Below are 17,668 nucleotides of genomic sequence, written 5' to 3' on the forward strand. Positions count from 1 at the left end.
TTTCCTATTGCTACCATACACATAGAGTTCCTGGTACTCTCTAGATGTGAAACCAGCAGCTCAGTAGTTGAAAAGTCTTCCTGTTTGACACTTGTAACTTTGGTGTTTCCTATTCCATGTATGCAATGGCCCTCAAACTTTTAAAGGTCCCATGACATGGCCATTTCTACTGATCATAATTCCATTGTTGAGGTCTACTAGAATAGATTTACATTGTTCAATGTTCCAAACTCACATTGGTTTCTCATACAGCATCTCTGTATAGTATGTGTATTCACTCTCTGTCCTAAACGGCTTGTTGGAGCTCCTGCCCCCCCCCCCTCCCTATGAGCCCAGTGTGCTCTGATTGGTCAGCTCGCCCACTCTGTTCTGATGAGTCCACCACCGTTATAGCTGGATATCAGTGTTTGTGTTACAATGGCGTTTGTTAGCAACCCAAAAAAAATGACACCAGTAAGGACAAACAGATGAGAATGCTGCGGGGGTCTGGGTGCCGTGTTGGCGGGACGTTGCGGGGCTCGCTGCTCCGACCTTTGATGCTCGAGGAGCGGACAGTGTGAGCTGGGTTACTGGTGTTGTTTCCTGGTTGCTGTGTGGGGTCTGCGAGACAGCAAGACACCGCGGAACTCAGCCTGAACACACACACTCAAAGCTTGTGAGAGTGTGTGTGTGTGCGGAAATCTGCAGAGCCGCTGCTGAGAAAAGATAAGGCTGAGTGAGTGAGTAAGTGTGTGTGTGTTACGTCACTACGACCAGGAAGAAAAAAACGGAAAAAGCAAAATCTCCAACGAGGCGTTCTGGGGCAGCATAGACAGGTATTTTCTGTGTTGGAGTTTTACTCGCTACAGGGTGTACTTTGAGGGTTTGTGACTTGGCAGACCGTTTACATGCAGAAAAAGCTACATAACACACAAGGGAATGGGTAATAACCAGAAAAGCATGACATGGGACCTTTCAATAAATTACAAATCCTGGTGTTTTCTTTCCCTTAAAGACCATACTGGTTGTTACATGTTTTAGCCTAATACCAACAAATAGTGTATAGCCTAATCAGATCTAACATCTGATTATTTATTTTTTCAAATGCCTTAATCACTCTATCTATATTAATAAAACAGTTTCAGATTATCTTTTCAAGTCTATGCAAGTTAATGTGTTATAAGGTACTGAAAGAAAATGGTAGCCAGTAGCTGTTTGTATTGAAAATTGTTCGTTATTATTTGGTAAAAAAATATTGGTACACAATTTGTAGGTAATGGGGTAAAACATGCAAAGACACAGGGATCTTTGATTTGCTGACCAATCTCCTTTTTGACTCATAGACCATTAAAAGTGTTCGAAATGATTTACAGTGACAGTAACTGCAAGCATGTATACTGAATGATGAATGTAAACTGCACAGGATTCCTTTAAAAACAATGAAATGGTGGTAACACGTGTTTTCATGCAAAGTCATTCATTTATATTCTTATCCATCAAGGTACTGCACTATTTCAGCACTTAAGACATGTCTATATAGGATGCATCGTGCCAGATTAATAACAATATTGATATTGTGATATATTTTTAATTTCTGTGAAGTCTTTCATTGGTATGTTTCTCACTCATTTCCCTCAGATTTATGATAAAAAGGGCACAAGGGAGGAACCGGTTCGGAATGAAGAACTTCAAGAAGAGATGGTTTCGCCTCACCAACCACGAGTTTACCTACCACAAGACGAAAGGTGAGCAGCAGAAGGGAGAGAATCTGCTGAATGTACAGTTTGAACAAAATGTGCGTTTAACACATGTGGTAAAGATTAGGTTACTGCAGGAAATACATTTGTGCTGCATACAAACAAGGTCAGGCCAAAACACTGACATTCTGTTTCCTAAATCCTACACTACATAAAAGCAGAAAAAGAGGTTATAAGAAAGTGATGAAATCAAGTTTACTCAAATTAGTCAGTGTACAGCACAACTTAAAAAAGAAAAACACGTTTTATTGTGCTTTTGATAAACACTGTTGTTCTTCAATGCCTTTCACAAAGAATTTGGCAGATTAACAAAGCATCTATTTGTATTACTTCAAGTTAATCAATGTAATTATCACACAGCAAAATCTGTATATTTGTTACTCTCTAATGCTGGTTTATTTCTATTTCTATTTTTAGATGTTTATCATTTTAGAATTGTTTATTTCTACTATTTTAATTGTTTATTATGTGCAATGCTTTGGTTTGTTTTATGCTGCTGCAATGAAAACAAATCCCAAATGTATTATCTTATTTTACCTTATCTTACATCCTTTACTTTTTTTTCATGTCTGATGTATATTTCCTTTTATGTCCAGATGAGGGTGCTCTGTGCAGCATTCCCATAGAGAACATTCTGGCTGTAGAGAGGCTCGAGGAGGAGTCTTTCAAGATGAAAAATGTAAGGACCACACACAGCCATGACATCTCTGGAGCTTTGCGCATTTGGCCCAAATCATTCCTACATGTTTTTAGGTTCTTTCCTCACTTGCTGTCCCTTTTTCCCTCCTCCAGATGTTCCAGGTTATTCAGCCAGAACGGGCGCTCTACATCCAGGCCAACAATTGCGTAGAAGCACGAGACTGGATCGACATACTGACCAAAGTCAGCCAGTGTAACCGCAAACGCCTGAGCACCTACCATCCTTCAGCCTACCTCAACGGCCACTGGCTCTGCTGTAAGCTGTCTGCAGACACAGCGCCCGGGTGTACGCCCTGCACCGGGTATGTAAAGCATCCAGCATCGTGCTCCTTTCCTGTGTTTCCACGCTCTCATCCTCCTGTATGCATCTGTTTTCAGAGGCCTTCCAGCAAACATCCAGCTGGACGTAGATGGAGACAGGGAGACGGAGAGGATTTACTCCCTATTCAGCACATACATGACCAAACTGATCAAGATGCAAGGTCAGTAGATGATTCAGTGTTTTTAAGTGTTTGTGAGTAGGTTGCATATTTTCCATATTTATCCTCACTCTGCTGTCTTCCCCTGCAGAGGCCTGCGGCAGTAAGTCTGTGTACGACGGGCCCGAACTGGAAGAGTACTCCACCTTTGTCATCGATGACCCTCAGGAGACATACAAAACGCTGAAACTGATTGTTTCAGCCGTGCAGACGTTGGAGCAGCAGCACACCAAGTACAAACGCGACAAGTTCAAGAAGACAAAGATAGGAAGCCAGTACGTGCTTTTTTGTGCAAACTACTGTTTTGTATTTGTAATTAAATTCAATGGAGGCTGAGAACTGTGGAAAACATTTTAAGTGTAAACTGTAGTTCAATCATTTCCCCCTTTGGGCCAGCAGATGGGGCAATCAAGTACAAAGTGTGTCAGAGATTATAAAAAGCACTTTTTAAATAACACAATATTGGCATCATAATGTTGGCCGCCAGCACCTGATTATCTTGACAGAGACATTTTGTTATTTCTGTTCTATTTTCAGCCCCATACCTCCTGACACCAAATCAAAAACATGTTTCTTTTTGTGTCCTCAGGGAGCATCCGATTGGAGACAAGAGTTTTCAGTGCTACATCCGCCAGCAGTCCGAGAGCTCCACCTACTCCATCTAGCCCTGCGCACTGTTTCTATGATGCCCAGAACCAGCATATTTGTCTTCACTGCAAAACATCTTAACAATGCTCCTTGTCAAGTATTCAGTTTTAAAACTTAAACGTTTCCTTAAAATAAGGTTTTAATTAACGTGAGATCATTTCACTTATTTCCAATGCAATATATCCAAGCCTTGAAGGGCAAGATATCACTTTTTTAAAGACTTTTCCGGAAGCAAGTGATGCTGTTTTGGAAACAAGTGTCAAATGACACATTTATTTGATCAGCTTTAAGGAAAGTTATTTTTAAAAGTCAATACCAGACTGAGGGCGCTGTGCAGATGGACTTTGTTTTTGGCCATTGTTTCAAGATGCATCACTCCAAATCTGGAGAACAGACCTCAGATGAGCATGAAAAGGAATGGGTTGTGGAGGAAAGGAGGGATGCGATGAAGACATAATCATACCCACATATATTAGGGTCTCCTGTCTGTGATCTGACGAGAGAACAAACGTTTTCACTGGACAGTTTTGGCAGTGACCAGTACGCACTTTAATCGCTTCCAAATCTATGGATGAACAAGCCTCGCAGCACACTTTCAAAAGCTTATTATATCCTATTTTTATTTTGTTATTTTAATGGTTGATATGTTGAAATATTCTGTTGTATTTCACTCCAGAAGGAAGGGAGTAAGGAAGGACTGTAATTCTTCCCTTTTTTGAGTGGTGTTTAATTTTTGTCCCCATCCTCCTCAGGAAGGTGTGAAGGTCGAGGGCACACAAGGGATTGTTGGGACCAAGCACAGCCAAGAGCAGCATGATTTTGTCAATGTTAGCAATCACTTTTATCTCGTATTTTTTATCATCATCATCCACGTGCTAACAGAAGTTAAGGGTTCACATTTACTCATTTAGTTTGAAGCCTTGTCATGCTCCTGTTTAACAGTAACCTGTACCTGTACACAAATCCGTGTATCATTTTAATGTTTTTATCCTTAAGGGTGTCAAAATGAAGCTTCTCTTTTTTAAGTAGGACAAAATACACTGGATAGCTATTAAGTTATAAACTCCTTCTATGACCAAAGAAAATAGATCATGTCAACATTTAGTCATCGTTTTGGGTTGATATCAGGGCCATATTACCCACCAGAGGCTCATGGTAAAAATGTGTTTGCTGTGGGCCCCTGTTTACAATCTTTGAATTTTACATTTGTGTAAAAGTACAAATATATACTGAAAGAAATAATACACAATACACTCAGTGGCCACTTTATTAGACACAATAGGACAATAAAGTAGATAGATCAAGTGTCTCTTTGAAATATTCAACCTTTACTCAGTTAATGATGTTACATTTGTGTAACATTGTCAGTGATAATTGTTTATTATAGAAGGCAGTTATTTAATGTTAATGGTGGTGTTCTTCTGGACTAGATATAATTGATAAGTGTTTCATAATTTGATTTGGAAGAAAAAAAACATCTCTGAATACAACGCACTCCAGAACAACACCATCACTTACTATGACCTCAATAATACTCATATCACTTTAGTAACATATCCATGATGGTGTCACAAAGCCTGAACGTTATAGTCATAATGGAAGTGGTCTTTGTGGAAGAAAAGTTATATTTGATTGCTTTTAGCTATACATTATTATTATAATAACACATTTTGGAATGAATAACTTTAATTTACCAGAAACGATTTGCCACCTTGGCCAGTTGCCTGTTGGTAGCCTGAACATGGTTAACATGCACACAAATTGATGGTGGATACATATAAGTGATTTTGCTACTTTCAAGAGGTGCCGATATTTGTTCCCGATGTCCATTTATTGAGGCTTGGCTACGATAAGCATTAATTCAACACACAAACTGCATGCAGACACGATATGTTTGCTTCACTCTGTGTTAGTAAAATGTTCAAGCTAAACTATCCCTTCATCCATCACAAAGCATAAACCATATGTTTGCAAAGCTCATCAACATGGACAGCTTTTAGCTTTACTTCTAATGAACTGATATACTAACTTTTTAACCAGTCTTGTCTCAAGTTATGATTGTGAAATGGATAGTGTGTTACTGGTTGTGTTGCCCTGTTGGCTGCCTAATAATGTTAATTTCTGTTTAGTGAGTTAGCTCTGTCTTACTTTGGAAAAGCTGCACCCTGTATTTGAAAGTCTATTTATATGCATTCCTCTGAGAAACTGCCTGCTGTGAATCTTAGCGCTCAGCACCCCAACATCTGTTGAAGGTACGGGATTTATCGTTGTGAACCAGTCGTGTTATGTTCTACGCTTCCCAAAGGCAACCACTCTCTTTGGCATTGATATTCATCAGCACTTACTCTTGCCAAAACCAGTGCATGTGAAGTATAGTTGTAGTCACAGTGTATGTAGCTTGCACAGTCACTTCTGTGCGACCAGGTCACTACAAACCACAACAAATGTTGTATTTTACACAAAAAAGTACCTGGTTCAATAGCCTCATGTGTGCTCTAGTGATCACAGGATCCTAAACAGTGCCAGTCATCACTTTTTTTAAATTCTCTTTTTGAAAAACAAACAAAAAAAAAATCATTGTTTTTTTATAAACTGATACTGTTTTAAAAACAGTAAAGCAATTATTCCAATGACATCTTTTTCTTTGTCAAACGTGTTGATCTCTGAACTAAAGGAAAGGTTCTCAACACTTTGACTCTGTTTTCTATCTTTGTCTTCATACAGAAATATTCACTGTGTATCTGAACCGAATGACTGAGATGTGTGTGCGTTTCTGCGTATATATGTGTGTGTTTGTGAGCGTGCATTTGTCTGCATGTGCATATGTGAGTGACATGACGGGTTGAATTGCCAATTGATTTACCCCAGTGTTACAGGTGGAGAGAGTCCCACTTCAAAACTTCTTAAAAAGAGAAAATCACTGCCTGTAATTATACTGAAGAGTGTAGTACTCTGGCCTGACATCTCCTCTTTTCTCTTGTATAGAACCACTGTTCCATCTCAAGGAACCTTTGCCAATATATTCTCCACTCATGTTATGTATGTAACACAGTTCTTCACATTGATCACACATTAAGAGAGCAGCTGTAACCTCTAAACTTTGGTGAGTGTTACTAACTCTCCTCAGGTTTATGAAACTCAGCACTGTGTGTGTTATTTTGCGACTGAAGTATAAGCCACCAAACATTTCTGTCACTCATCCCTAATTTGGTAATCCTATTTATTATCATTTCTGAAAAACCTTCCCAGAAACATCGGCTGGGGAGAGGAGGGGGGGGGGGGTTAATGTCAGTTACATTAACGACTAACCCTCTACCCGGAATCCCACAAAGGAATGACTTATTATGCAATAATGGTGTTTCAGCATGCAATAATAGTAACAACCCCTCAATAAGCCCCTCAAATTATGAACGCGCATCTGCTAACCTTTTGCAGTGAAATTCCTCCTCAAATAAACACCTACTATAAGGGAGAACAGTGTATTTTGTAAAAATATTTTCAAAGTATTAAAAAAAAGCCTGTTATGTGTACATAAAACAGTTGAATGAATGGTGAAAATGTGATGTGTTTTATTCCTGAATAACAAAATGAAACCAATATTAATGCAAACATGGTGTCTGTGTCATTTGTCGTTCAAATTATAAACTAAACCACTCAAGACTTTCATTTTTGTTTTAACAAGTATAGCTATTTAGATCAAATAAGTCAGATAACGGGGAAGCGGTTTTGATGTTTGTGTCCATTATTTGGGTCCAGGTGTTACCTTTTATGAATGAATTATTCTTAAAGTTATTCACAGAAAACATGTTGACATAACAGCTGATGTACATAGATGTAAATTATAGCATACATAAATATACATAGCTTATTGGCTTTAATAGTGTTGTTATTGCTTCCACCTTTGGTTTTTTTCCCACCATGAAAAGTCAAAGGCCTACAATATATTTGAGAAACATGCCTCCCAAATGATGTCAATCTATTTTCCCATGCATGCAATGTTGCCCATTGGCTTTTTGTGAACTATCATGTCCAGTGAATCACCTGAATTTAACTGTAATGGAGGTCCTTTTAAAATGAATTGGCAGAAACAGTTTGCAAGAGCAGATTCAATACTTCTGTCCCAGCTGTTCTAATTGCGTGTGCGTGCGTGCGTGTGCGTGCGTGTGTGTGTGTGTGTGTGTGTGTGTGTGTGTGTGTTAGCAGCGCTCCCTAGCTGCCTGCTCTGCTCTCCTGGCAGCCTCCTCCTCTCCCCCACTCTCTACGGAAACACTTTCGGGAAGAATAAGTTTTTTTCTGCTCTCGGCCAGTCTTTAGTCGGAGCCGTGGCCTAGCAGGAAGAACAGCTCGACTATGTGGAGAAAGAAACGGGACCTTTGGGATTCCCTGGCGTGTCTCGTATTTCTCGTGACGCTCGTCGATGCTTATCGATGTAAGTATGCGACTGTTGGGCTTTTGCGGTGTGCAGTTTTCAACCCTACGTACTTGGAGAGCAGTTAACGGAATTGCGTTTTGCAGTGTGTTTACAGTCAGCAGATAGCATTCTGGATGGGACCAGTTCAGGATTTGGTATAACTTTTTCAGCTAACAGACAAACAAGTGTGAGGGGGCATGTCTCATTACTATGAAACAACGCTTGCACAACATGAGCTGCTCTCAACAACAACTAGGGGGTCATTTCTGGGAAGTAACGGTTTCGCAATGACCTAATTATTTTTTATTTCAAGCCTTTTCAAAGAATGAGGTAGTCAACTTTGTGCATGCAAGCAGCAGCCATATCAGCCATCATGAGGACAGTAATTACTGCTGGGATCAGTCATATTGTAGCTGCCTGCTGGTATTAATCAGTGAAAGTATCACTGCACTGTAAACAGCTGTGTTCACTTTTGAGTGATGTGATGGCAAGCACTGACATTGGAAATATAGCTGCAGATTGTGTATTTTAATGAGTAGGCCTATGTGTTGTTATAGCTGCACAATGTGTATCTTTATCAGTGTGTGTTGTTACTTATCTGCACGATGTGTATCTTTATGAGTGTGTGTTGTCATATACTCATATATTTCCCTAGTCCTGAGCCAGAGCACAGCCTCGCAGTTCCTGAGCAGGCACCGGAGAGCCAACTCTCTGTTTGAGGAGAGTAAGAAGGGCAACCTGGAGAGGGAGTGCATCGAGGAGCTGTGCAACAAGGAGGAGGCCAGGGAGATCTTTGAGAACATGCCGGAAACGGTGAGAGAGAGAGAAGCACAATGTGCTGAGGGCCGGGAGCCTGGGTCCATTTTCTTTGGTCGATTTATGTCATGCAATATTAAAACATGTCCATCCTAGTTTCTCAAAGTCAAAAAGAGTTTCCAAATGTTTTCTTTCAGTCTTTAACCCAAATATATTCACTTTCAAATTATATAAAACGAAATAGTCAATTTCCATAAATGAGGGGGTTAAACACACATTTAACATTTAACATGACACATTTCAATAAAAAATGACCTTCATTATTTATCAAATTATTAAATAATTTGCCATTTTTTTCCTGCAATTTTAATCGTTGAAGATGTATTCTAAAGGACCTCTAAAAAGGAATGTGAAAGAAGAAATTGAAAGTTATAAACATTTCTGTTTCAAGCAGAGCATTTCTTCACAGCACAGAGCTGGCTGCAACCTACTTTCTTTATATTTCATTCCTTTTTGTCAAATAAATGTGAATTTTAAATCTCTTTTTCTCCAGGAATACTTCTACCCTAAATATGTTGGTAAGTCTGCACCTTTTTTCTCTTAATATGTTTTAATATCAGCTTTAATTTGCAGTTATCAGTCTGTTCTAATAACACATTAAAAAATGGTTGCAGCGTGCCTGGGTTCACACCGTGTCGGCATCAACAACCCAAACTCAGACGCCATCCCATCAGACCTCCGCACCTGTGTGAAGGGTGAGGGCCATTTTAGTAGAACATGCATTTTTATGTCAGTTAGTCCTTAAAACTCATTTAGGTTTCCCTACCTGTGAAAGTTTTTTGTCAATGCTTTCATTAACACCCTGTGTGTGTGTGTGTGTGTGTGTGTGTGTGTGTGTGTGTGTGTGTGTGTGTGTGTGTGTGTGTGTGTGTGTGTGTGTGTGTGTGTGTGTGTGTGTGTGTGTGTGTGTGTGTGTGTGTGTGTGTGTGTGTGTGTGTGTGTGTGTGTGTGTGTGTGTGTGTGTGTGTGTGTGTGTGTGTGTGTGTGTGTGTGTGTGTGTGTGTGTGTGTGTGTGTGTGTGTGTGTGTGTGTGTGTGTGTGTGTGTGTGTGTGTGTGTGTGTGTGTGTGTGTGTGTGTGTGTGTGTGTGTGTGTGTGTGTGTGTGTAGAGATCAGTGACCAGTGCACACCGCCTCCATGCTACAAGGAGGGATCAGTGCGCTGCGTGGACGGACAGGCCACCTTCACCTGTGAGTGTAAACCTGGATGGAAGGGGCGGCGCTGTGAAGACGGTGAGTTGTTATGCGTCATTTAGGGTTTTAAATATTTGTGTTCATCTTCTCAATATTTACTTGTCTCTGTGCTTTTTGGCTGACATAAACATAACACACTTTATCTATATCTGCTGCTGATAAATGTTGTTGTGACCACTTGACAGACATTGATGAGTGTTCAGACCCTGAATTTCCTGCGGGATGCAACCAAAAATGTTACAACATACCCGGTAGTTTCCACTGCATGTGTGAAGATGGCTACTTCCTCAATGACAAGGTCCACTGCAGGGGTAAGTCTCCATTCATTTATGATGCAATTTGTGCTCCTAAACTAATGTTATGAACCATTAAAAAAATGTCAATCAAACCAAAGGACAGAAAAGTAAAGTGTGTGTTAGTTTGTGTAATTGTTGCTCTTATGTCATATATGTAGACACCCAGCAGTTTGTACTGTCCTTATGGAAGAGGGGCATATAGTGCTATAGTGCTACTAAGCAGCTGAGCAAACACATGTTTCTTCCCCTTCCTTTTGATAACTTCCTTTACATTTTTTCATATGGACAGTGGAACCCTACGCATTTCATAACAAAACCTCTGTTGTCCAGCTGTCGTCCTCAGGGCCTGAATTTATTATTTCTAAAGCTGACCTGAGGTGACCTCTTATGCAACTGAATGAAAAAAAGCTTTTAACATCAGAAAAGAGGGTCCATCTTTTCTTTCTGTAAAAATTCCACCAGTATCACATCTCTGAGCTGTTATACTTACTAATAGATTGTAGGTGCTTGTTTTCCCATTGTTGGCCCATTTCCATCCGTCCATTTTGTTTGGGGACATCACGTTAGGGCTTGTTGAGTACAAAGTCTTCACAAACATGGTCTGAGTCATTTTGGTAAACTTATTTTGATGAGTAAGGAGACCATACAAGGATTGATGAAGTTTCAAGCAAACACTGATATCAATTTTTCTTTTTGGAGCATACAAGTTAGTTGCAAATCAAACCCATTTGCAATTAATTAATTAAATGTTTTTTGTTTTTTTTCACGGAATGGCCAGAAATATTGAAAAATGCCGCAAATACTCCCATTGTCACTCTTTTCCAGATATCGATGAATGCCTGCTGTACCCCAGGATCTGTGAAGCACCGGCTAAATGTGTCAACACGCCGGGCATGTATGAGTGCAGCTGTCCTCAAGGTTTCAAATACAACTTCACATCAAAAACTTGTAACGGTGAGACTTCAATCTGTTGTTCCTATCTTCTTACCAAGAGCCATTTTGTCAGAAAGTCCACAAATCAATAAAGCTACCAAAGCCAATGTACAAATGATCACCGCTCATACGTCTTTCTCTTCCTTTTTTTTTGCAGATATTGATGAGTGCCTGTTAAATGTGTGTGACGGGACTTGTATCAACACAGTGGGCAGCTATGCGTGCCACTGTGATGGTCGTCAGGGTCTTCGTCTGGCCGAGGATCAGCGGTACTGTGAGAGTATCCCTGTTTGTGTGGAGCTGTATGACCACAGACACCCTGAGATGCTGTACCTGGGGGAGCAGTTCGCAGGACTTCCTGTCATCTATCTGCGCTACCGTCTGCCAGAGAACACCAAGTGAGGGGCTACCAAAAACACACACACACATAATGTAGAGTACTTTTTAAAAATGAAGTAAGAAGTGATATTTGCCCCATTTAGCATGAGGATAGAAGTAGAATTTTTTTTTTAATAATTTAGATGCTGGGATTTAGATGTTTGTAAGATGCAGCTCAAGGCTCCATTTCAGCCTAACTATAATAAACATATTTTATGTAAATTCCATTACTGAAAATTACGAAGTCAGGAAATGCCTAGAAAGTGAGTGGGCTGCAACATTGTATTGTCAATTTATTTATATTCTCTCTAAAGTCTTATTTCTGTCCTCATGTTCTTGGCAGGTTTGCAGCAGAGTTTGATTTCCGCACATTTGACCCTGAGGGAGTGGTGCTGTATGCCGAGTCCTCGCAGGACTCATGGTTTATGTTGGGACTAAGAGGTGGACGCATTGAAGTCCAGTTCAAAAACCAGCACACCTTCAAAGTCACCAGCGGAGGAAAGGCCATCAATGATGGACAGTGGCATGTGGTAAGAAAGAGCCTTTAGTGGATCAGTGGTAGAGCTTTTCATAGTTAAAGTGCCTAATCGATAAACAGAATTACGGAAAGTGGTGTGTGTTGCGTCTAACTAGCTCTGGTGCTTAACTGTTTAGATTGTACAGTAGGAGAATTCTAATGATACAAACTGTGTGAAACATGCAGATCTCTGTGGATGAACTGGAGAGCAGCATCAGTGTGAAGATCAGCAAGGAAGCTGTGATGAGCATCAACAGCCCTGACAGTCTCTTCACTTCAGTTAACGGCAAACTGGAGACCAAGTTTTACATCGCTGGTCTGCCCAACCGCACTGACAACGTCATCAAACCTGTAAGCAGAGCGTCTATCACACACACACACACACACACACACACACACACACACACACACACACACACACACACACACAATGAATCACACAGCAAACATGGGCTCTTTCCTTTCTCTATTCGACCTTACTTAAACACACAATATGTTTCCTACTACACTAGTTCTCTCCATCAGAACAATACAAACACAAGGTTGGTGGCACAGTGAAGTTTTGAAAGTTTGGCATTGCAATCTGTTTTTACATGTCAGGACTCCATCATCGATCATTGTTCCGTAGCCAAATTATCAGCAGAGGTCTCTTCCTTTCCAGGAGAAAAAAATCCTGGTAGCCGTTTCATGATAAAAATCAGTGTTTCCACAATGCTGTTCTGCTGCTGTTAACGCCTTTTGACTAAAATCCTTCATCCTTGTATATATAAAGTTTTTAAAAAATTGAGGAATCTTAAAAAGTGTATTGTGAAAATGTAGCTTATGACTGGAAGTTATAAGCCTCACTGAAGCCACACTGTTACTCTATGACAGCTTCTAGCAGACAACCACATCACTGACACATGCCCAATAGGCCATACAACATTAGAGGCAACCAAATAAAACAGATTTTTATCTTGAGATCAGATTTCTCTAGGTCTGAAAGACATTTGTAAGTTCACAATTAGACACAAAATATCGTTTATCGCTTTGAGACATTTTAACGCAGATATGTTACATAATTTACCTTTAATAACATATTGAAATCAATATACCAGGGTTTACATCAGGCCTGCTCTAAGACAGTGTTGTACTCAGTGTGTACCCATTGATCCACCAGATCAACCCTCGTCTTGACGGCTGCATCCGGGGCTGGAACCTGATGAACCAGGGAGCGTCTGGGGTAAAGGAGGTCATCCAGGAGAAGGAGAGTAAACATTGCTTTGTGTATGTGGAACGAGGGTCTTTCTTCACGGGGGCAGGACTGGCACAATTCAACATTGACTACAGTGAGTAAGTTAAGTTATACTTTATCAATCTTATATTTTAGGAGCATTAAAGGTGGGGTAGGTAAGTTTGAAAAACCGGCTCGAGGTACACTTTTTGTTATATTCCATGGAATGCTCTTAACATCCCGATAGCAATGAATATCATAAGTGCTTTGACAAAGAATCCATAAAAAAATGTCATCTGTGGAAGCCGTAGTACTGTAAAAAGCACGACCAATCATTTTAGCCGGCCCGGCTAAAGTAACTGGATGGCCTACCTGCCTGTCAGCCTTCCATCTGTGCACAAACTTATCTCGTGCCCTCATTGGTCATGTGCGTGTTCGTGTGTGTTGGAGGAGGGGCCCTGTAAGGAAGTGGCAGATTTGTTCCGGCTGTGTATTTTCAAATTCTTGCGCACTCGAGCTGGTTTCTCCAAAATTACCTACCCCACCTTTAAGCAGCCACAGCGCAATTTTGCAGGTACAAATGTAGTTATATGCAGTCCAAATAGTGTCAACAAATGAGCAAGGGAGCATAAAGAGCTTCTGATGCCCGGAAAGTCCCTACTGACCATATCCTCATACAAATCTAATGCATACCTATCTCCACTGCTATATTCAAAGAAGCCAAATCATTGTAACATGTATCCTTGTATACAACATCCTCTGCACTTTGCGGTGCCATTTTTGGATTGGAAAACCAGCAAAGAGAAAAACAACGTTTAATTTAAGAATGCCATCTACAGTTTGAGAGAAATACAAGCTGTACCCAACAAGGCAAATATAAGCTGAAATTGTGTGTGTGTGTGTGTGTGTGTGTGTGTGTGTGTGTGTGTGTGTGTGTGTGTGTGTGTGTGTGTGTGTGTGTGTGTGTGTGTGTGTGTGTGTGTGTGTGTGTGTGTGTGTGTGTGTGTGTGTGTGTGTGTGTGTGTGTGTGTGTGTGTGTGTGTGTGTGTGTGTGTGTGTGTGTGTGTGTGGTGTGTGTGTGTGTGTGTGTGTGTGTGTGTGTGTGTGTGTGTGTGTGTGTGTGTGTGTGTGTGTGTGTGTGTGTGTGTGTGTGTGTGTGTGTGTGTGTGTGTGTGTGTGTGTGTGTGTGTGTGTGTGTGTACTAGGTGATTCTGGCAGCTGGAGTGTGGATTTAAGGATGAGTATTCGTCCATCCAGCAGCACAGGGATCATCTTTGCTCTCGTCCAAAACAACACAGTCCCACTGTCGGTCGCCGTGGTAACACAGGGAGAAGAAGATGCTGTGAGTTCATTAACACTTTAGTTCTAAAAACACACATCTGTGTATGTCTTCACAAAAATGTAGGAGCACGAGCACCCATGACTAAACATGCCGATGTTTTTGACCTCCCTGCTACAGAACCTGCAAGTGTTCTTGTACGGCGTCTCCGTGGCAACGCTGGACTCACTGATGTTGTGTTACCCCGACCGGCTGACGCTGCAGCTGAACGTGACTCCAACTGACATCCAGCTAACAGCCAACTCCTCCACCGTTACCTACATGAAGTCTGGTGCCTTGCTGGAGGCCCTGCAGCGCCTCAACAGCACCATGCAGGACCCCGTCAGTACATACGTTGGTGGGATACCAGGTTCGTTGAAGTGGCAGAAGAACTAAGAACATCATGTTTTAGATATATATGGTCACAATTAAAGGGCCATTGTGGCTTCTCGCAACAATCTTACAGTAAAAATACAAACAAGTCTGCATATATTTCTAAGAAAGCTTTCTCAGAGATTTCCTTATAGAAGAAAAGAAGAACAAAGCAAAGTAACAAAGGAATATCCTCTCAATTGTGCTGAAAAAGCACTACTGCAGGCTTTTCTCCCCAGCAGCTAAATGAGGCTGCACTCAGGCGCCGTGGGGCTTTTAGATAAATGCTTATGTCATTGTGCTGTCATACTCTCAGTAACAGTGTTGGGAAGGTGAGTTTTCAAATTCAATAGGTTACAGAATATGTGTTAACTGGTTAACAATGAAATAAGTAATGTTTGTATTTGATTAACTAATCAAAGTAATGCAACTTATTACATTTGATTTAATTTTGATTACTTTTCTAATATAATTTTTAAAGTGGGCATTACAGCTAAATGTTTCCTCCGGTTTGACATCGAGCAACATCAATGTTGAGAAATGTCTTACTGCTGGTAAAATAAATATAAATACTGCACAGTTTACATTTTTGACCAGATGATGGCACTAGATTAAAACTGTAAGTGTTCAAAGTGGTTGAAATGCAGCCAAAAGCCGTTTCATGACAAACAGTTTTGGAGGTATTTCACTTTTTCTGGGAATCAAAAAGCAACAAGCAACAGACAGCTTTTCTCCCTCTTGTTCAGATTGGTTGTAATAGGTATGACACAATATAACTTCAGCCAAGTAATTCCCTCCTGATGTGGACTACAACATTTGAAATGTCATTGTAAGATTGTTTAGATATTGTTAACAAACTAAGTCAGAAGTTTTACTCATCTCCATCCAGTATGATGGTCCATTTTGTTAAACTAAACCACATGAATGCAGTTTAATCTCTCTTTGACCTGTGAATGTGTTTGTGTAGCATGTTATAACCTGGATATTTGAAATGGCTATATACATCATCATCTCTCATTATTCTCATTCCCACTCTCCCTCTCTTTTAGAAGATGTCCCATTACCTGCCACCCCTGTGACGGCCTTCTACCATGGCTGCATGGAGATCACTATCAACAGCCAGAAGCTGGACTTTGACAATGCCCTCAGAAAACACAACAGCATTAAATCCCATTCCTGTCCACCTGTGTCTGCCCCTGAGAGTCACCCTGCCGCACCGCACCCGCACTGAAAGTGACCTAAATGAACATCATATTGAAAAGCCCTCACTTTTGAAGCATCCCACAGCGGCCACTTATTTTGGAAAGAGAGATATAGAATAGAAGAGGAGAAGGGGGCGAGGAAGGAGAAGAGAAATAATTGAGGTAGACAGTTATAGTCATTTTTGTCGACTTTCTCTGATGGGTTCATTTTAAGCTTTGTCTTATGCTTTTCAACCATACAGTGTTATAGTCCTGTCTTGGGAGTTTTTTGTGTGAATCATAACGAAAGCTGGCTTGCCAGTGAGCTAGTGGGAAGCTAGATGGCTGGATGACGTAGTTGTAGCAGTTTGTTGCAATGAATAAAATGCTTTCCAAGAAATGCTTGAAAAGAGCTGAGCTCTGTGGCATGCATACCATGTGTTGAGTAAAAGCGATGGTTATGTTTAATGTAGAAAAATAAACAAATGGTCACTGTTGACCAGGCTTTGAGACCACCTGCATCTCTTTCCCTGTTGTTGTATTGGTACTGGGTCTAAATTCCATGTAATCTTCCACTTGTGGAGGCAAACGTCTGGAGGCAACTACAAATTGTGGTTGTTGGTTGTGGCGATGAAACCATAGAGGAGAAGCTTAGCCTTAAACCTTTATTTTATCTGGTTTCAACCATTATCTGACTTCCTGAGGTGTTGCATTGGGTTAGTACGTTTAAGAAACTGAATTAATGTTTCATTTGAAAAAAACCTGAAAATATAATAACTAGTGTTAAGCACAGCATACTAACTTATTTCCAGGTATTAGGACTTATTCCTGTATCACTCTAGGTCTTAGAAGACGATCTACAACTTCTGCTATCTCTGTCCACATACAGGTTTCTCCTGGTTGGTCCCTCTGTTCAATATTCAGTGTATTTAAAACAAGCCATCTTTAATATAACTTAAATGTAGATGTTCAGTGTTGTGTTTGTTTAATTTTTGTTTTAATAAAATTGGTCAAAGCAATCGGATAGTGTTTATTTTAAAATTGCATCTATCTGTCCTCTTGATACAGAGAGCGGAATGGAATACAGAAGAAAAGTGAGCAGATCAGCAAGGCAATTACATAATGAAAGTGCATTGAGACGGATATTTTGGTCAAACAAGATTCAGGAAAAACAAAACAGAAAGGAAAAATAAGAAATGGGTGTGAAATAACTGCACTGAACGTTGTGTAATGACAGCACCATTAAAGTAGAGGAAGAAGCTCTCAGGTCCTTTAGATATTACATATTACTAAAATTGTAATGGCACAGATTAAAAATACTATCAGCATAGTACTTCAGGTATGAAAAGATACAATTAGTAATATTCAAGCAGGCCCCTTGTCAGTATTGCTAGATAAGTATTATTGATGCATTAATGTGTAAGCAACGTTTCAATTGAACAACTTTACAGTCTGTTGGGTAGTTTAATCTATAATGAT

At 40.3% G+C, this 17,668-nt stretch overlaps 2 protein-coding genes across 2 annotated transcripts in view; both read left to right on the forward strand.

Moving 5' to 3' along the window:
* The window catches only part of rasa3 (RAS p21 protein activator 3), a 41,393-nt gene extending 34,222 nt beyond the window's left edge, over positions 1 to 7,171 (forward strand). Inside the window, exons 19-24 of the mRNA XM_034109572.2 lie at positions 1,618 to 1,724; positions 2,333 to 2,415; positions 2,529 to 2,737; positions 2,814 to 2,917; positions 3,006 to 3,189; positions 3,504 to 7,171. Coding sequence (XP_033965463.1) covers positions 1,618 to 1,724; positions 2,333 to 2,415; positions 2,529 to 2,737; positions 2,814 to 2,917; positions 3,006 to 3,189; positions 3,504 to 3,579 — 763 coding nt within the window. The 3' untranslated portion in view covers positions 3,580 to 7,171. The remainder of the gene's footprint in view (positions 1 to 1,617; positions 1,725 to 2,332; positions 2,416 to 2,528; positions 2,738 to 2,813; positions 2,918 to 3,005; positions 3,190 to 3,503) is intronic.
* Positions 7,172 to 7,743: 572 nt separating this feature from the next.
* On the forward strand, positions 7,744 to 17,208 carry pros1 (protein S). The gene is made up of 14 exons (XM_034109578.2): positions 7,744 to 7,991; positions 8,629 to 8,786; positions 9,283 to 9,307; positions 9,404 to 9,484; positions 9,898 to 10,020; positions 10,167 to 10,292; positions 11,103 to 11,231; positions 11,368 to 11,608; positions 11,932 to 12,118; positions 12,292 to 12,456; positions 13,265 to 13,433; positions 14,524 to 14,660; positions 14,778 to 15,006; positions 16,058 to 17,208. The coding sequence occupies exons 1-14, from the start codon at positions 7,913 to 7,915 to the stop codon at positions 16,237 to 16,239; spliced, it is 2,031 nt and encodes a 676-aa protein (XP_033965469.1). The 5' UTR covers positions 7,744 to 7,912; the 3' UTR covers positions 16,240 to 17,208.
* The last annotated feature ends 460 nt before the right edge of the window (positions 17,209 to 17,668 follow it).

The sequence above is a fragment of the Pseudochaenichthys georgianus genome, chromosome 3 (assembly GCF_902827115.2).
Source record: "Pseudochaenichthys georgianus chromosome 3, fPseGeo1.2, whole genome shotgun sequence".
NCBI lineage: Eukaryota > Metazoa > Chordata > Actinopteri > Perciformes > Channichthyidae > Pseudochaenichthys > Pseudochaenichthys georgianus.